The sequence below is a fragment of the Oncorhynchus masou genome, unplaced genomic scaffold, assembly GCF_036934945.1.
Source record: "Oncorhynchus masou masou isolate Uvic2021 unplaced genomic scaffold, UVic_Omas_1.1 unplaced_scaffold_1562, whole genome shotgun sequence".
NCBI classification, from domain to species: Eukaryota; Metazoa; Chordata; class Actinopteri; order Salmoniformes; family Salmonidae; genus Oncorhynchus; species Oncorhynchus masou.
In genome coordinates, this window is record NW_027005680.1 from 45135 (window position 1) to 66072 (window position 20938).

Genomic DNA, 20938 nt, shown 5'->3' on the forward strand with positions numbered 1-20938 from the left:
TTGTAGCGTTTGATTTAAAAAAAAATATGTTTTAAGTATTATTTATTTATTTACTATAGAGGAAATTGTTTCATGTTTCGTTATCCGAAATCATTGCAACAAAAACGAAATATACCGCTATAATAATAGTAATAATAATAATGAATAGGTAGTAATAATAGTTATTAACACATTACCACTGATATGTTTTCATGGTTTGAAAATAAATCCCTGGTATGTTTTACGGATAAAGGCCTATAGAATTGACTAATATCTGTGGCCTGCAGAAAGAAAAGATTCAAACGCTGTTAACCCGTTTTAATAAGGCTGCTAAGACCCGACTTTTATCATCAGATATTTTCTTTCTCACAAAATAATATAATCAGTATGTTTTACAAATTTGACGCATTGGGTTTTTAGGGCGTGTATTATTTTAATCGAATATATTTTTATACGTTCCCCCTTTTAGTCCTTCTGCTATATCCGACGACATGCGCTTTGTTATGTCGAGAAGTAGAAATGACATCGCTATAAAATCATGAACGTAAATGATCCTTTTCTCCTAAACTAGGCGGAGAAAGAAACGGACGGTTCACTTCACAAACTCCTGTCTGTTTTTGTAGGCCGAATAACGGTTTGTTTTAATGTTGTTGTTCTGTTCAGGGAGACAACTCCAATAGAGGATTCGCAAGTGGTCACTTCAGAGCCAAAGACACCAATGGAGGGTTCTGAGATTATGGCCATATTGTGTAAGAGTGAAAGAGTGAATTGAATATTGTGTTTAAGTGCCTCTTTATGTCTTTATAAATATCCACGCAAGGTGTTTAAACAGCCTTAGAGGGGGTTTAACTGTCTGGTATAGCACGATGCACACATCTCAGTCACAATTATTACTCATTTTGATTATTGATTTCAATTATTTACAATTATTGATTGAATGAATAATTGATATCGAAACAACAACAACAACAACAACAACAACAAAAACAACGATATTTTACAAGGTGTTTTTTTACACGGTATTTACGACAAGGAAACGACGTCACAATGACATCAAGTCAATATCTTTTCTTTCTGATTACGCTCTGGTGAATGGCTTCTTAACCGTCACTATGAATAAAATAAATAAAAAAGACAAAACGTCGCTATTTATGTTGTGTTTTGTTTCGCCCGCCCCGTTGTCGCGGGAGGCGAAGGGTCAGGGTCGCGGAGGGGGAGCAGAGCGAGACAAGGCGAGTAAAATTGGTCGCTGTCTCAACGCTTTGTTCTGCACTCAATTGTCTCTGTGTCGCTCGTGAACCCTGGGACCCGAACTACCAACCGACCAGCGCTCTGATGATGTTTTCCAGAGAGAGAGAGATAGAGAGAGACAGAGACAGAGAGAGGAGAGAGAGAGAGACAGAGAGAGACAGACAGAGAGAGAGAGAGAGACAGAGAGAGAAAGAGAGAGAGAGAGAGAGAGAGACAGAGAGAGAGAGAGAGAGACAGAGAGAGAAAGAGAGACAGAGAGAGAGAGAGGAGAGAGACAGAGAGAGAAGGAGAAGGAGAGAGAGAAGGAGAGAGAGAGAGAGAGACAGAGAGAGGAGAGAGAGAGACAGACAGAGAGAGAGGAGAGAGAGAGAAAGAGAGAGAGAGGAGAGAGAGAGAAAGAGAGAGACAGAGAGAGAGAGAAAGAGAGAGACAGAGAGAGAAAGAAGGAGAGAGAGAAGGAGAGAGAGAGAGAGAGAGACAGAGAGAGGAGAGAGAGAGACAGAGAGAGGAGAGAGAGAGAAGGAGAGAGAGAGAGAGAGACAGAGAAACACACGTCTGTCTGACGCCTCCCTACTCTCTCGTTGCTGCTCTAAGGTCCTTGCTGCTCTAAGGCCAAGTCATGGTTGATTTACATACCTAATAATACGTTGAGTTCTTCCTCTCCTGACATGGACCGGGCTTCAGTTCAAAGTCAAACTAACCAGCACGTTAACACAGGGTACAGTCTCTACGCCTAATAAACACACACACACACACACACACACACACACACACACACACACACACACACACACACACACACACACACACACACACACACACACACACACACACACACACACACACACACACACACACACACACACACACGACACGGTGCCTGTAGATCAGAACACTATAACGTAGACAGAGGTATTTATAAACCACTAGGCGACAGTCTCAAAGGGGATCGAGGCTCAAAAGTTGTCGTGCTTAAACAACAACAGGTGGGTGATGACGCTGAGATGAGCTCGAAGTTTCCCCCTATAGGTACGGATCTAGGATCAGCGCCGCTGATCGGTTCTTTTCTTCCTAAGAGTGCAGGATCCGGTTGACAGACAGTTGTTGCCGTCATTACTACAAGCAGTCGACTCAACGACGAGTCGCGTTTAACGTTGTGTTCGTTGGCCGTTGGATAGAGAGAGTATCATGGGGAAAACTGGTGAGAGACAGAGAGAGAGAGAGATGGGGATGGGGGCGGGGGTGGGGGGGTAGTTTGGTAAAGTGGAACTCCGTGACAGATGCGCAAGCGCGCGGGGACCACAGCCTTGCAGGTGCACGTGTGTGCGTGTGACGTGCCAGTGTGTGTGTGTGTATATTGATACCATTGTGTGTCTCGTTGTGCGTTCGTGCGTGTGTAGGAAAGAGAGAGAGGGGGGAGGGAGGGGGGGGGACATGAGCGCACATTGAGAGCGCGGCTCTTTTGACTCCCTCTCGGTGTGATCATTTCACGCTCCCCTCCAAGGCCTTTCCACCTAAAGTGTTTAGTCTCAGATCACTGCGCCCTGTGCAGTGTCGCAATAGGGAGCGGAAGGGTCGAATTATTTCACCCCTTTATACAACTCACCAAAAAGTACTGTTGCGAGAGAGAGAAAAGAGAGAAAGGGAAAAAAAGTGTGTGAGGAGGAAGAGGGGAAGCGTTAGAGAAAAGTTTTTTGTTCTTTCTCCCCCCCCCAACACCCCCCACACATCCATCGCTTCCCCGCCCAGCTCCAAGCCCAACGGGAGCAGAATGGAAGTAGAGGCCGAGGGTCATGTGTTGAGGCCGGGAAGAGCAGGTAGGTAAGGGCCGCTGGCTGCTTCTCTCTATGCTAACTCTCATAGACCTCTTTTGACTCCTTACTAATGATGAAGTATTACCACACAACGATATTATAATTATCAAACAGGAATGCGTTTTAGTTTGGGCTTCAGTTTTCTCTAATGTGAAGTTTCCAACAGGGTGAGTTTTTTTGACGTTCAATCTATAACTTTTTTTCTGAAGTAATTTAACTCGATTTCCGTTTGAACTTTTTGAATTAAGGGGCCTATATTTTTTAAATGGCGCGTGTAGCACATGTTTTTGGTTAGCAGGCCAGAGATTCTCCAAGAGACGTTCAACCAGCCAGACTCTAGATACAGTCAGTGTTGTCAGTGTAGGCTAATAGTTTGCATTGGGGCTGTTCTTGAATTCATTAATTGATGCATCCTGCATATATTCCGCCTTGCTTTTAAGGCCGTTGTGTAACGTTCAGACTTGTGATATATGCAGATTATGAAGTCGATTCATTAATCCACAGTGTGTGTGTGTGTTTGTTTTGTATTTTTTGACGGTATAGTAGGTGTTTTACGCGTGACTCTATTGCTTACAGAAGACAGACCTGCGACAGGTGTGCTGTTAGGATGACTTGGCAGATGTTAAACATGACTTTGGGATTCTGAACAAGTGGCTAATCTAATTCGGTTCATCTCAAACTCGGCTAATCTAATCTATGCATCTGCTCATATGTATTTCTCCTTTTTATAGGGGGGGACATGAGCGCACATTGAGCGCGGGGGGGGGTTATATCAGTATTACCCACGTGTATGGTGTCAATTGCACTGTACAAAATACGGGATCAATCACAGCAGTCTGTCGAGGAGGACAGAGGCTCGTTGGGTGAAGGTCTTGTCTTCACACACAAACGCACGCAACAGTGGAGAAAGGGCCTCTGCAAGCACGCACGCACGCACACACACACACACACACACACACACACACACACACACACACACACACACACACACACACACACACACACACACACACACACACACACACACACACACACACACACACACACACACACACTTTAACCATGTCGCCTCACTGGTGTCATGGAATATATTGAGTGTCTTGTTGTTGCCGACCGTAACTGTGTAATATTTACGTCCTAAATCAGAGCGCGATCTGCTGAAAGGTTTACCGTGTTTACACGTTACCATGGTCCCTGACTCGGGGTCGGCTTTTTCATATCATTCATTTGAATGTAGGCTACAAATAGTTGTTCCTAATTATACTTTATTATTATTTTTGCTTCAAATTATGTCGAGATCAAAATCATGACAAAAAAATGATAATATGCATGTTTGACACGTTTAAAAAGAAAAAAAAGGCCCCGCGGTTAAATGTGTATATATCCTATTGTGTTGATTCAGAGAGAATACATATATAGCGATAACAGACAGTTCCTCAGTTCATTTTCGATTCGTTGCTTAATATATATATATATATATAATATATCTTTTTAAGTATGTTGGGAATAAATGTGAAAATGTCTGATAGTGTCGCCATTGCATGTTATAACATAGCCTCTAGTCTAGACATATTTATACTGGCCAAACACACAAAAAAAATGATGCATGTGTTGTTGTCTTGCCCTGGGTTGCACTTCTTGTAACATTTAAAATAGTCTATTTTAAATTCTTGAATTTGCATAATGCTTGTAACAAACACACACATCTGCAACAACTGATCGAAGTTCCCACTTCTCTTGTGGTCTGAGGTGGTCGTGGTTTTTTCCGTTGCAATCTGTTTTTTGGGGGGGGTGGAAACAGCGCCAACATTAGCAATAGTTATCGATTAGTTATATTAGTAATAGTTATCAATATATATATTCTCTGGGATCTAGCGACGGTTGATTATCTAAATAAATATCTGCATTTTTTTTAAACTCAAAACTAGGCCTACCTACTCCAACTTTTCAGAGACCCCCTTAGGTTCTATTGATACCACTAAAGACATATAGTGAGCTTAAGTGAAACCAGGTCGAACCGTCGTTTAACCCCCCCCCCCCCCTTCCTAAATGAATATTGATTCAGGATATTCATAAAAAACAGCAGGGTTGTCTTAACTGCGGGTTTTTATGTTAAACTAGAGCGACACAGAAGAACTAGGCGATCGAACCTCACGCGCATCAATTCCATACCGGAAACCCGCTGAGGTGACATTTTGATACAACGTTTTTTGTCATTATTATGACGTGTATAGACATTCCAAAATGGTGCTCATTATTTACGACGCCACGCGTAAAGGGGCCGTGATGTCTTCCGTTGCGCCAGGTACTAACTGTACTTAACAGGCGTGGTTAGGCCTGTCACGTAATACGATGTGTTATTATAGGCTCCCCGCTTCTAACTGGCCTATTCATTTGTGCCGGTCTCAACAACGTTGCGTCACTGCAGTCATTACACAACCATGACACCGTTATAAACCCATTACGTATTACTGAAAGTAGCCCGTAATATAGTCTATGTGGTGTATTTTTTTATTTCTTCGATTTAGCCAAACAATCGATTATTTACTTTGACTAAATCCCCCCCCCCTTCCCTTCTTCTTGTTTCTTTACGGTGATTTTTTGTAAGAGTTGTGATTATCATGATGGATAATGTTGTATTGTGAAAGGATACCGTCCCTATATGTCAATGCAAAATATATTTCATTCATTGATAATGTAATGCACGATAACACGTGTTGTATTTTTTTTTCGTGAGAGAGGGATGCGAAGGGGGGAGGGTGGTGTATAGAAACAGGACAGAACATTCTCTCGCTTTCATCTGGTTGTGGGGTTCAGGACTGGGCCTCCGGTCTACAGAAGGAGAGGTAATAGGATTTGTGTGACTGGATAACCTTTGAACCCGACGGTGCTCTGCAGAAAGCTAAATGAAACAGACCTCCCGAGATGGCCTGTGTGTACAGCCTTCCTCTGAGTGTGTGTGTCTTCACACGCCTTCCTCTCACTTTAATTACAACAGGGAGGGTAGAGACAGGGAGGGTATAGAGAGGGAGGGTAATGACAGGGAGGGTATAGACAAGGAGGGTATGACAGGGAGGGTAGAGAGAAGGAGGGTAGAGACAAGGAGGGTATAGAGAGGGAGGGTAATGACAGGGAGGGTATAGAGAAGGAGGGTATAGACAAGGAGGGTATAGAGAGGGAGGTATAGAGAGGGAGGGTATAGAGAGGGAGGGTATAGACAAGGAGGGTATAGAGAGGGAGGGTAGAGACAGGGAGGGTATAGAGAGGGAGGGTATAGACAAGGAGGGTATAGAGAGGGAGGGTAATGACAGGAGGGTATAGAGAGGGAGGGTATAGACAAGGAGGGTATAGAGAGGGAGGGTAATGACAGGGAGGTTATAGACAGGGAGGGTGTAGACAGGGAGGGTATAGACAGATAGGGTATAGACAGGGAGGGTATAGACAGGGAGGGTATAGACAGGGAGGGTATAGACAAGGAGGGTATAGAGAGGGAGGGTATAGAGGGCGAGGGGGAGGGTAGAGACAAGGAGGGTAAAGAGAGGGAGGGTATAGACAGGGAGGGTAAAGAGAGGGAGGGTATAGAGGGAGGGGGGAGGGTAGAGACAGGGAGGGTTTAGACAGGGAGGGTTTAGACAGGGAGGGTATAGACAGGGAGGGTATAGAGAGGGAGGGTAAAGAGAAGGAGGGTAGAGACAGGGAGGGTATAGACAGGGAGGGTAAAGGAAGGAGGGTAGAGACAGGGAGGGTATAGAGAGGGAGGGTGTAGAGGGGGAGGGTATAGACAAGGGGTATAGAGAGGGAGGGTATAGACAGGGAGGGTAAAGGAGGAGGGTAGAGACAGGGAGGGTATAGAGGGGGAGGGTATAGACAGGGAGGGTATAGAGAGGGAGGGTATAGACAGGGAGGGTATAGAGAGGGGAGGGTGTAGAGGGGGAGGGTAAAGAGAAGGAGGGTAGAGACAGGGAGGGTATAGACAGGGAGGGGTAGAGGGGGAGGGTAGACAGGGAGGGTAAAGAGAGGGAGGGTAAAGAGGGGGAGGGTAAAGAGAAGGAGGGTAGAGACAGGGAGGGTATAGAGAGGGAGGGTAAAGAGAAGGAGGGTAGAGACAGGGAGGGTAAAGACAGGGAGGGTATAGACAGGGAGGGTATAGACAGGGAGGGTATAGACAGGGAGGGTATAGACAGGGAGGGTAAAGACAGGGAGGGTATAGACAGGGAGGGTATAGACAGGGAGGGTATAGACAGGGAGGGTATAGACAGGGAGGGTATAGACGAGGGTATAGACAGGGAGGGTAGAGACAGGGAGGGTAGAGACAGGGAGGGTATAGAGAAGGAGGGTAGAGACAGGGAGGGTAAAGAGAAGGAGGGTAGAGACAGGGAGGGTATAGACAGGGAGGGTAGAGACAGGGAGGGTATAGACAGGGAGGGTATAGACAGGGAGGGTAAAGACAGGGAGGGTATAGACAGGGAGGGTATAGACAGGGAGGGTATAGACAGCGAGGGTATAGACAGGGAGGGTATAGACAGCGAGGGTATAGACAGGGAGGGTAAAGACAGGGAGGGTAGAGACAGGGAGGGTAGAGAAGGAGGGTAGAGACAGGGAGGGGAAGGAGGGTAGAGACAGGGAGGGTATAGACAGGGAGGGTATAGACAGGGAGGGTATAGACAGGGAGGGTAAAGACAGGGAGGGTATAGACAGGGAGGGTATAGAGGGGGGGAGGGTAGAGACAGGGAGGGTAAATAGAGGGAGGGTATAGACAGGGAGGGTATAGACAGGGAGGGTAAAGACAGGGAGGGTATAGACAGGGAGGGTATAGAGGGGGAGGGTAGAGACAGGGAGGGTATAGACAGGGAGGGTATAGACAGGGAGGGTATAGACAGGGAGGGTATAGACAGGGAGGGTATAGACAGGGAGGGTATAGAGGGGGAGGGTAGAGACAGGGAGGGTATAGACAGGGAGGGTATAGACAGGGAGGGTATAGACAGGGGGAGGGATAGAGACAGGGAGGGTATAGACAGGGAGGGTAGAGACAGGGAGGGTATAGACAGGGGAGGGTATAGACAGGGAGGGTAAAGGGGAGGGTAGAGACAGGGAGGGTATAGACAGGGAGGGGGGGGGGTAGAGACAGGGAGGGTATAGACAGCGAGGGGGAGGGTAGAGACAGGGAGGGTTTAGACAGGGAGGGTAGAGACAGGGAGGGTATAGACAGCGAGGCGGAGGGTAGAGACAGGGAGGGTTTAGACAGGGAGGGTAGAGACAGGGAGGGTATAGAGGGGGAGGGTAGAGACAGGGAGGGTATAGACAGCGAGGGTAGAGACAGGGAGGGTATAGACAGCGAGGGGGAGGGTAGAGACAGGGAGGGTATAGAGGGGGAGGGTAAAGAGAGGGGGAAATCTAAGCCTAGCTTGGTAACTGCCAACATAATGGAAACACTTGAGTAATTGACGGATACAAAGTATATTGAATGCAGGTGTTGCTCCTGAGTTAATTAATCAATTAACATCTCCTCATTCTTAGGGTCATGCTGCTGTTGCAGGCCATTATTTAGGCTACTATGTCTATGGATGGCTTCTGAACAGCTTCTATCACCAAGACAAAGGACTCCTGAACACCTATTCAAATGGCTTCTCAGACTATTTGCATTGCCCCCCTCCCCTTCTTCAATGCAGCTGCTACTCTCTGTCGTTGTCATCTATGCATAGTCACTTTAATAACTCTACCTACATGTACATATTACCTCAACTAACCGGTGCCCCCTCCACACATTGACTCTGTACCGGTACCCCCTGTATATAGCCTCCACATTGACTCTGTACCGGTACCCCCTGTATATAGCCTCCACATTGACTCTGTACCGGTACCCCCTGTATATAGCCTCCACAGTGACTCTGTACCGTAATACCCTGTGTATAGCCTCCACATTGACTCTGTACCGTAATACCCTGTATATAGCCTCCACATTGACTCTGTACCGTAATACCCTGTATATAGCCTCCACATTGACTCTGTACCGGTACCCCCTGTATATAGCCTCCACATTGACTCTGTACCGTAACCCCTGTATATAGCCTCCACATTGACTCTGTACCGGTACCCTGTATATAGCCTCCACATTGACTCTGTACCGGTACCCCTGTATATAGCCTCCACATTGACTCTGTGCTGGTAATACCCTGTATATAGCCTCCACATTGACTCTGTACCGGTAATACCCCCTGTATATAGCCTCCACATTGACTCTGTACCGGTACCCCCTGTATATAGCCTCCACATTGACTCTGTGCTGGTACCCCCTGTATATAGCCTCCACATTGACTCTGTACTGGTACCCCCTGTATATAGCCTCCACATTGACTCTGTACCGGTACCCCTGTATATAGCCTCCACATTGACTCTGTACTGGTACCCTGTATATAGCCTCCACATTGACTCTGTACCGGTACCCCCTGTTTATAGCCTCCACATTGACTCTGTACCGGTACCCCCTGTATATAGCCTCCACATTGACTCTGTACTGTAATACCCTGTATATAGCCTCCACATTGACTCTGTACCGTAACCCCCTGTATATAGCCTCCACATTGACTCTGTACCGTAACACCCTGTATATAGCCTCCACATTGACTCTGTACCGGTACCCCCTGTATATAGCCTCCACATTGACTCTGTACTGGTACCCCCTGTATATAGCCTCCACATTGACTCTGTACCGGTACCCCCTGTATATAGCCTCCACATTAACTCTATACCGGTACCCCCTGTACATAGCCTCACTATTGTTATTTTACTGCTGCTCTTTAATTACTTGTTACTTTTATTTCTTATTCGTATTTATTTTCAACTGAATTGTTGGTTCGGGCATTTCACCGTAAAACACCTGTTGTATTCGGCGCGTGTGATTAATAACATTGGATTTGATTTGAATGGCCCCCTCCCATCGTACAGGACACCAGTGGTCACTGAATGGTGTTTTGAGGAAGATGAAAACCATGTTAACCATACGCCAATGGTCGTCTCAGTCACCAGATCTCAACCCACCGTAAAAAAAATAAAAAAAATAAACACCAAATGACGGAATGTAATTGTAGTTAGAATGTTGTCACGTCCGTCCCGATAGAGTTCCAGATTAGAATCACGGAGCGTGGAAGCTGTTCTAGATGCTGATGACCCAACAATGCAGAGTAGCATAAAAAACAACAAAAACAAAAACACGTTGACACATTTTGACGTCCTGAGTAACTTCGACATTTTATGTTTGGAGAACGTGAGTTTGAGCGTCTAATTGCGCAGTTAAAGCTTGTCTATTAATAAGACCAGTTACCTGTATGTACGTCTTTAGTAGTTCGGGGTTTTCTGTCTCTCAACCCGTCTCATGGCGCTAATCCACCGGGTTCGTCTACAACAGGTCCAAGTTCAGACCCTTGTTAAGCCCAGGTTCTGTCAAATAAAATACAAATACAAACGTGTTGGTCACGTACACATGTTTAGCAGATGTAATTGCCGGTGTAATGAAATGCTTGTGTTTCTAGCTCCATCAGTGCAGTAATATCTAACAAGTAATATCTAACAATTTCACAACAATACACAACAATACACACACACCCGGTTGGTCACATGTACGCACACACACACACGCGCGTTCGCTCTGTGATTGACAGGACCCCCTGGTAACGCTCTGTTCACGCGGGCGTGTGATAGTGCGCGTCCCCCGGCTGCCGTCTCTGACCCGTGAAATAATAATTTATAGAATTGTCTATTGAAGGAGGTGCACCGTGGGCACGTTACTCTGTTACTCCCTCCCCATCCGTAGCGGGTCTGTGGTTTAAACCGTGGGGTTGACTAGGTTACAGACCCGGAAGTCCACGAGGAAGGAGAAGGGAGGAACGTCATATTGTTGACGGAACTACTAACCTTTGATAAGGACGAGCCAGAAGACAACATATATGAATGTTTCTTTTGTTGCCTTCCAATTTAAGAGTTTGTCAAATGTCTCCCACAAATATTATTTTTGTGTAAAGTGTTTATTTATTTAACTAGGAAAGTCAGTTAAGAACAAATTCTTATTTACAATGACGGCCTACTGGGGAACAATGGGTTAACTGCCTTGTTCAGAAGAACAGATTATTACCTTGTCAGCTCTGGGATTCGATCCTGCAACCTTTCATTTACTGGCCCAACACTCTAATCGCTATGCTACCTGCCGCCCCAACGCTCTAACCGCTATGCTACCACCTCCTCTACCTCTAACCTCTATGCTACCTCTAACCTCTAACCACTAGTCTACCTGCCGCCTCTACACTCTAACCACTAGTCTACCTGCCTCCTCTACACTCTAACCACTAGTCTACCTGCCTCCTCTACACTCTAACCACAAGGCTATGCCACCTCTACACTCTAACCACTAGGCTACCTACCTCCTCTACACTCTAACCACTAGTCTACCTGCCTCCTCTACACTCTAACCACAAGGCTACTTGCCTCCTCTACACTCTAACCACTAGGCTACCTACCTCCTCTACACTCTAACCACTAGGCTACCTGCCTCCTCTACACTCTAGAGGAGGCAGGTAGACTAGTGGTTAGAGTGTAGAGGAGGTAGGTAGCCTAGTGGTTAGAGTGTAGAGGAGGCAGGTAGTCTAGTGGTTAGAGTGTAGAGGAGGCAGGTAGCCTAGTGGTTAGAGTGTAGAGGTGGCAGGTAGACTAGTGGTTAGAGTGTAGAGGAGGTAGGTAGCCTAGTGGTTAGAGTGTTGGGCCAGTAGCCGAAAGGTGGCTTGATCAAATCCCTGAGCTGACAAGGTAAAAATCTGCAGTTCTGCCCCTGAACAAGGCAATTAAACACCACTGTTCCCTGGTAGGCCGTCATAGAAAATAATAGTTTGCTCTTAACTGACTTGCCTGGTTAGCTTCAAAATGGGATGCATTTATCTGGTCAAATGAAGGGCACTATGGGATGTACTGGATTCCTCTGGTCTAATGAAGGGCACTATGAGATGCACTGCATATCTCTGGTCAAATGAAGGGCACTATGGGATGTACTGCATTTCTCTGGTCAAATGAAGGGCACTATGGGATGTACTGCATTTCTCTGGTCAAATGAAGGGCACTATGGGATGTACTGCATTTCTCTGGTCAAATGAAGGGCACTATGGGATGTACTGCATTTCTCTGGTCAAATGAAGGGCACTATGGGATGTACTGCATTTCTCTGGTCAAATGAAGGGCACTATGGGATGGCATTTATGGTCAAATGAAGGGCACTATGGGATGTACTGCATTTCTCTGGTCAAATGAAGGGCACTATGGGATGTACTATTTCTCTGGATGAACTGGGATGTACTGCATTTCTCTGGTCAAATGAAGGGACTATGGGGCACTGCATTTATCTGGTCAAATGAAGGGCACTATGGGCTGCACTGCATTTATCTGGTCAAATGAAGGGCACTATGGGCTGCAATGCATTTATCTGGTCAAATGAAGGGCAATATGGGCTGCACTGCATTTATCTGGTCAAATGAAGGGCACTATGGGATGTACTGCATTTATCTGGTCAAATGAAGGGCACTATGGGATGTACTGCATTTATCTGATCAAATGAAGGGCAATATTGGGTTCGTGGCAGTAAAACAACACAACAAAGGATATTTTGGTTGTATATCACCAAGCTAGCGTTCTCCGGGGTAACTATACTCCACATGCAGAAATATTAGTGGAATTTATCCTACTTGTACGAACATGTACTTACTTCAGGTTGAATATGTTTCCTAGGCAACCTGTAGAGTAGAGGAGGCCGTAAGAATATGTTCGTACAAGTAGTAGGCTTGGGCATTAAAAATAAAATAAAAAACGTGTCCAAACGTCGGGTTGAATATGTATCCTAGGCAACCTGACGTAAGAAAACCGAACGTGTAGGTTAGAAAGGCGACACGTTTTTTTATTTATTTTAATGCCCAAGCCGTTCACTTTCCTGTCCGTGACATATCGGCTATACTGTATTTATTAGTTCTGCCTTTATTTGTATTTTTAATAAACGAAGGCATACTTAAAGCGGAGAGATATCGTCCGTTTTTTCTCTCTCATTATGTTGACAATCACGCGGGCGTGTAATAAAGGAACGCGGAGTTAACATGCGCTATTAACTTTTCATTGCTTTTTTTTCGTTTAGGGGGTTCACCCACCCAAAAAAACCGAGAGAGAGAGAAAACTTGTCATAAGTACAAAATAAAGGAAATGGGAAAAAGGAGTGGATGGAACTAAAACCAAAACAACAATTCTGGCTCGAATTCTCTGCCATCATTATAAACACTTTTAAAAGAAGCACCTCTCCTCTCCTCTCCTCTCCTCTCCTCTCCTCTCCTCTCCTCTACTCTCCTCTCCTCTCCTCTTTCTTCTCCACCTCTCCTCTCCTCTCCTCTCCTCTCCTCTTTCTTCTCCACCTCTCCTCTCCTCTCCTCTCCTCTCCTCTCCTCTCCTCTCCTCTCCTCTCCTCTCCTCTCCTCTCCTCTCCTCTCCTCTCCTCTCTCCTCTCCTCTCCTCTCCTCTCCTCTCCTCTCCTCTCCTCTCCTCTTCTTCTCCACTGCTCTTTCTTCTTCTCCTCTCTCTCCTTCTCCTCTCCTCTCCTCTCCTCTCCTCTCTCTCCTCTCCTCTCCTCTCCTCTCCTCTCCCTCCTCTCCTCTCCTCTCCTCTCCTCTTTCTTCTCCACTGCTCTTTCTTCTTCTCCTCTCCTCTCTTCTCCTCTCCTCTCTCTCCTCTCCTCTCCTCTCCCTCCTCTCCTCTCCTTCCTCTCCTCCTCCTCTCCTCTCCTCTCCTCCTCTCCCTCCTCTCCATCTCTCCCTCCTCTCCTCTCCTCTCCTCTCTCCTCATCTCTCCTCTCCTCTCCTCTCCTCTCCTCTTCCTCTGTTCTGATTGGGGTAGAGGTAATGAATTATGGTAATAGATCAGAACGCCTGGGATTAAAGTCACCGTATCCTGACAGGAGTTAGTTCTCCTCTCCCAAATATCCCCAGCCTAAAGCAACAATCATTTTGTATACATGATTGGCTGTTGTGTTGGGTGTTTTACATTTTCTTTATTTTATTTAATTGCTTATGTATTTAATTTTCTAATCGGAGGAGGAAGAGACAAGGATAAGGAACTGCAATTTAGTGTTTTTTATTTTTTATTTTTATTTCCGGGGAATATTTGTAAAATATTGTAGGCCTATAAAGCTTGAAGTGGGGAATGAGAACATAGATCACAACAACAATAATAATAATAATAAACATCCGAAAATAAAATAATTGAAGATGTGGTTTCTTCAGGCTTGTGCATTGTGTCTAAACATGGAGCTTTTGGACAGCTTTTTCAGAGGCCAAAATGCAGGCAGAGTAAACCGCCCGGTATGACGAGGAATTACAACGACACACACATACATGTATTCTAAGCTCTTATATATTTTGTTTTCCCTCCAAGAGTACATGAGACGTTGTGAAAGAAGTTATGATTGTGTATAAATTGTATATTTATTTTTTTATTTTTCATTTTTACTGCTGCTCTTTAATTACTTGTTACTTTTATCTCTTATTCTCATCCTTATTTATTTGAAACGGCGTTGTTGGTTAAGGGCTCGTAAAGGAAGCATTTCACTGGTAGGTCTACACCTATTGTAATTCTGGGCAATTGACTAATACAATTCGATTTGATTTGACCTGGTTGTAATGATATTTGATTTTTTTTCTTCTTCTGTGAATTGAATAAAATCCTTAGTTTAGGGTGCTATCCGCCGCTTCGAGCGGTTAAGACCCATTTAAGAACCTGAATAGGCTTCGTGTCCCGTTACATTTCCTCGTCATAACCATGTCTGTTTGAACGTTTCCCGCCATATCCTTATGAGAACAAGCCGTTGAGAATACGTATTTTAACCAATTTCGCTCACTGTGCACAAACAAAGTAACAAAATTTCAATCAATTTTATTTAACTAGGTAAGTCCTTTAAGAACTAATTCTTATTTTCAATGACGGTCTAGGAACATTGGGGTTAATTGCCTTGTTCAGGGGGTAGAAGGAGAGATGTTTTACCTGTCAGCTTGGGGATTCGAACCAGCAACCTTTCATTTCCCGGGCCAACGCTCTGACCACTAGACTACCCTGCCTATGCTATAATCAGGTTGTATTTCACCACGACAGGTATATTCACTTCTTAGCTGCCGTCTTGTCAGTTTGTCCAGATGTGACGTCCTAATGGCAGTCACATGTTCCCAGTGTCCCTTATGGGCCTCGGTAGAAAGTAGTGCACTATATAGGGAATAGAGCACCATTTTGGGACGAAGGAAAAACAGCGACACAAGAACCTATAATAATAGCGCATTATCTTGTACTATAACTTGTTTCAAACGGCTGTAAACATCCCAAATAAAACGTTGGTCACAATAGCTGTCGATCTGTCAGGCTACGTGACAATCTCAAGGAACCGTAACAAATGAAGAAAGAGCAGGGTCACATATTGAAAACCTCTTCTTGAACTTTACAACATATATTTGATTTGTATTTTTTTGCTGCTTGAAATGTGAAATGTAATTAAAAATAAAGATTCAATTAGATTCAGATGTACACAACATTACTCCTCGAGGTGAAAGTTGAAGAACATTTTAACAAATGAAGAAAAGAGAAACTAGTAACCGTTCCTAAAGGTTGCAGTTAAAGTTCAAATCCCCGAGCTGACAAGGTACAAATCTAGACCAGTTAACCCACTGTTCCTAGACCAGTTAACCCACTGTTCCTAGACCAGTTCTGCCCCTGAACAGGCAGTTAACCAGTTAACCCTCTGTTCCTAGACCAGTTAACCCACTGTTCCTAGACCAGTTAACCCCACTGTTCCTAGACCAGTTAACCCCACTGTTCCTAGACCAGTTAACCCCACTGTTCCTAGACCAGTTAACCCACTGTTCCTAGACCAGTTAACCCCACTGTTCCTAGACCAGTTAACCCACTGTTCCTAACCCCACTGTTCCTAGACCAGTTAAACCACTGTTCCTAGACCAGTTAACCCACTGTTCCTAGACCAGTTAACCCCCACTGTTCCTAGACCAGTTAACCCCACTGTTCCTAGACCAGTTAACCCCACTGTTCCTAGACCAGTTAACCCCAGTTAACCCCACCTGTTCCTAGAGTTAACCCCACCTAGACCAGTTAACCCCACTATTCCTAGACCAGTTAACCCACTGTTCCTAGACCAGTTAACTCACTGATCCTAGACCAGTTAACCCACTGTTCCTAGACCAGTTAACCCCACTGTTCCTAGACCAGTTAACTCACTGATCCTAGACCAGTTAACCCACTGTTCCTAGACCAGTTAACCCCACTGTTCCTAGACCAGTTAACCCACCCACAGTTAACCCACTGTTCCTAGACCAGTTAACCCCCACTGTTCCTAGACCAGTTAACTCACTGATCCTAGACCAGTTAACCCACTGATCCTAGACCAGTTAACCCCACTGTTCCTAGACCAGTTAACCCCACTGTTCCTAGACCAGTTAACCCACTGTTCCTAGACCAGTTAACCCCACTGTTCCTAGACCAGTTAACCCCACTGTTCCTAGACCAGTTAACTCACTGATCCTAGACCAGTTAACCCTAGACCGTCATTGAAAATAAGAATGTGTTCTTTAACTGACTTTCCTGGTTAAATAAAGTTTAAAAATAAAAAGAGAACCTGTAGTACAGTATCATACCTGGATTAAGTCCCCCAACACCCCCTGAGTGGAAACACCTGTTGCAGAGGGAGTCATGTCCCATTAAGATTCTACCAACTCTTAGGGGGCAACATATATCCATTGGGGTTTTTTGGGGGGCAAAATTGTTCTGTCTCAGTAGAATGTGTTTTTGGTAAATCGTTGACGGGGACATTTTACGCGGCCTACAGATTGACAGCTAACTCATTTTAGTCATTGGCTACTCCGACAACGGCTCGTATTTAAAATATTTCTCAATTCATTTATTTTACTCTTAAATGTTGTGTATTGTTGTGTGTTGTTAGATACCACTACACTGTTTTTAACTAGAAACACAAGCATTTCACTACATTCGCAATAACAACTGTCGTTTTGCCCCCTGAACAAGGCAGTTTAACCCACTGTTCCTAGGCCGTTATTGAAAATAAGAATTTGTTCTTAATTAACTGCCTCGTTAAATAAAGGTAATATAAACATCCGCTAAATATGAGTTTGTGACCAATAACATTTCATTTGATTTGACAAGTGACATTTAAACCTTGTGATGTGATTTTTTTTTTTTTTGTAAGCAGATTTAAGTGACTAGATCACTCAGGAACACTCAACACCTCTTGGAAAGCCATTCTGGTGACTTTTCTTTGTATAAATTATGAGTGTAACTGTTAACTGTTCCTAGACCAGTTAACCTAGACCTATATGTGTAATTGTCTCACTGAATAATAATAAAACTATCCCGGGGTTTTCAGAAGACGGAGGTGGGTTCTTTTCTGGGTATTGTGATGTCATTACGGGGTATTGTGATGTCATTACGGGGTATTGTGATGTCATTACGGGGTATTGTGATGTCATTACGGGGTATTGTGATGTCATTACGGGGTATTGTGATGTCATTACGGGGCATTGTGATGTCATTACGGGGCATTGTGATGTCATTACGGGGTATTGTGATGTCATTACGGGGTATTGTGATGTGGGTTGGGTTTTCAGAAGACTGAGGTGGGTTCTTATCTGGGTATTGTGATGTCATTTTGGGGTATTGTTAGGTCATTACGGGGTATTGTGATGTGGGTTGGGTTTTCAGAAGATTGAGGTGGGTTCTTATCTGGGTATTGTGATGTCATTTTGGGGTATTGTGATGTCATTACGGGGTATTGTGATGTGGTTTGGGTTTTCATAAGACGGAGAGGCGGGTCGTTTCCTCTTAACTTTTTACAACCACATCCACATCCACAACCACATCCACATCCACATCCACAACCACATCCACAACAACAACTCTGTGTTCAGGTGACTACATGGTGACTCTGTGTTCAGGTGACTGCATGGTGACTCTGTGTTCAGGTGACTACATGGTGACTCTGTGTTCAGGTGACTGCATGGTGACTCTGTGTTCAGGTGACTACATGGTGACTCTGTGACTCTGTGTTCAGGTGACTGCATGGTGACTCTGTGTTCAGGTGACTGCATGGTGACTCTGTGTTCAGGTGACTGCATGGTGACTCTGTGACTCTGTGTTCAGGTGACTACATGGTGACTCTGTGTTCAGTTGACTACATGGTGACTGTTCAGGTGACTGCATGGTGACTCTGTGACTCTGTGTTCAGGTGACTGCATGGTGACTCTGTGTTCAGGTGACTGCATGGTGACTCTGTGACTCTGTGTTCAGGTGACTGCATGGTGACTCATGGTGACTCTGACTCTGTGTTCAGGTGACTGCATGGTGACTCTGTGACTCTGTGTTCAGGTGACTGCATGGTGACTCTGACTCTGTGTTCAGGTTCATGGTGACTGCATGACTCTGTGACTCTGTGTTCAGGTGACTGCATGGTGACTCATGGTGACTGTGTTCAGGTGACTGCATGGTGACTCTGTGACTCTGTGTTCAGGTGACTACATGGTGACTCTGTGTTCAGGTGACTGCATGGTGACTCTGTGTTCAGGTGACTGCATGGTGACTCTGTGACTCTGTGTTCAGGTGACTACATGGTGACTCTGTGTTCAGGTGACTACATGGTGACTCTGTGTTCAGGTGACTGCATGGTGACTCTGTGACTCTGTGTTCAGGTGACTACATGGTGACTCTGTGTTCAGGTGACTGCATGGTGACTCATGTGACTCTGTGTTCAGGTGACTGCATGGTGACTGTGACTCTGTGTTCAGGTGACTGCATGGTGACTCTGTGTTCAGGTGACTGCATGGTGACTCTGTGTTCAGGTGACTGCATGACTCTGTGACTCTGTGTTCAGGTGACTACATGGTGACTCTGTGTTCAGGTGACTGCATGGTGACTCTGTGTTCAGGTGACTGCATGGTGGTGACTCTGTGTTCAGGTGACTGCATGACTCTGTGACTCTGTGTTCAGTTGACTACATGGTGACTCTGTGTTCAGGTGACTACATGGTGACTCTGTGTTCAGGTGACTGCATGGTGACTCTGTGTTCAGGTGACTACATGGTGACTCTGACTCTGTGTTCAGGTGACTACATGGTGACTCTGTGTTCAGGTGACTGCATGGTGACTCTGTGTTCAGGTGACTGCATGGTGACTCTGTGTTCTGCATGGTGACTCATGGTGACTCTGTGTTCACTGCATGGTGACATGGTGACATGGTGACTCTGTGTTCAGGTGACTACATGGTGACTCTGTGTTCAGGTGACTGCATGGTGACTCTGTGTTCAGGTGACTGCATGGTGACTCTGTGACTCTGTGTTCAGGTGACTACATGGTGACTCTGTGTTCAGGTGACTGCATGGTGACTACATGGTGACTCTGTGTTCAGGTGACTACATGGTGACTCTGTGTTCAGGTGACTACATGGTGACTCTGTGTTCAGGTGACTACATGGTGACTCTGTGTTCAGGTGACTGTGTTCAGGTGACTGCATGGTGACTCTGTGTTCAGGTGACTACATGGTGACTCTGTGTCTGTGTTCAGGTGACTACATGGTGACTCTGTGTTCAGGTGACTACATGGTGACTCTGTGTTCAGGTGACTGCATGGTGACTACATGGTGACTCTGTGTTCAGGTGACTACATGGTGACTCTGTGTTCAGGTGACTGCATGGTGACTCTGTGTTCAGGTGACTACATGGTGCATGGTGACTCTGTGTTCAGGTGACTACATGGTGACTCTGTGTTCAGGTGACTACATGGTGACTCTGTGTTCAGGTGACTACATGGTGACTCTGTGTTCAGGTGACTACATGGTGACTCTGTGTTCAGGTGACTACATGGTGACTCTGTGTTCAGGTGACTACATGGTGACTCTGTGTTCAGGTGACATGGTGACTCTGTGTTCAGGTGACTACATGGTGACTCTGTGTTCAGGTGACTGCATGGTGACTCTGTGTTCAGGTGACTGCATGGTGACTCTGTGTTCAGGTGACTACATGGTGACTCTGTGTTCAGGTGACTGCATGGTGACTCTGTGTTCAGGTGACTACATGGTGACTCTGTGTTCAGGTGACTACATGGTGACTCTGTGTTCAGGTGACTACATGGTGACTCTGTGTTCAGGTGACTGCATGGTGACTCTGTGTTCAGGTGACTGCATGGTGTGACTCTGTGTTCAGGTGACTGCATGGTGACTCTGTGTGTTCAGGTGACTACATGGTGACTCTGTGTTCAGGTGACTGCATGGTGACTCTGTGTGTTCAGGTGACTGTTCATGGTGACTCTGTGTTCAGGTGACTGCATGGTGACTCATGGTGACTCTGTGTTCAGGTGACTGCATGGTGTGACTCTGTGTTCAGGTGACTACATGGTGACTCTGTGTTCAGGTGACTGCATGGTGACTCTGTGTTCAGGTGACTACATGGTGACTCTGTGTTCAGGTGACTACATGGTGACTCTGTGTGTTCAGGTGACTGTTCAGGTGACTGCATGGTGACAGGTGACTGCATGGTGACTCTGTGTTCAGGTGACTGCATGGTGACTCTGTGTTCAGTTGACTGCATGGAGACTCTGTGACTCTGTGTTCAGGTGACTGCATGGTGACTCTGTGTTCAGGTGACTACATGGTGACTCTGTGTTCAGGTGACTGCATGGTGACTCTGTGTTCAGGTGACTGCATGGTGGTGACTCTGTGTTCAGGTGACTACATGGTGACTCTGTGTTCAGGTGACTGCATGGTGACTCTGTGTTCAGGTGACTGCATGGCATGGTGACTCTGTGTTCAGGTGACTGCAT

At 45.5% G+C, this 20938-nt stretch overlaps 1 protein-coding gene across 1 annotated transcript in view; it reads left to right on the forward strand.

Moving 5' to 3' along the window:
• Window positions 1-3001: 3001 nt before the first annotated feature.
• Window positions 3002-20938, forward strand: part of LOC135531252 (paired box protein Pax-5-like) — a gene marked incomplete at its 3' end in the record, with an annotated part of 87542 nt that continues 69605 nt past the window's right edge. Inside the window, 6 exon segments of the mRNA XM_064959378.1 lie at window positions 3002-3047; window positions 18495-18527; window positions 18637-18663; window positions 19254-19280; window positions 19376-19402; window positions 20732-20769. Coding sequence (XP_064815450.1) covers window positions 3002-3047; window positions 18495-18527; window positions 18637-18663; window positions 19254-19280; window positions 19376-19402; window positions 20732-20769 — 198 coding nt within the window.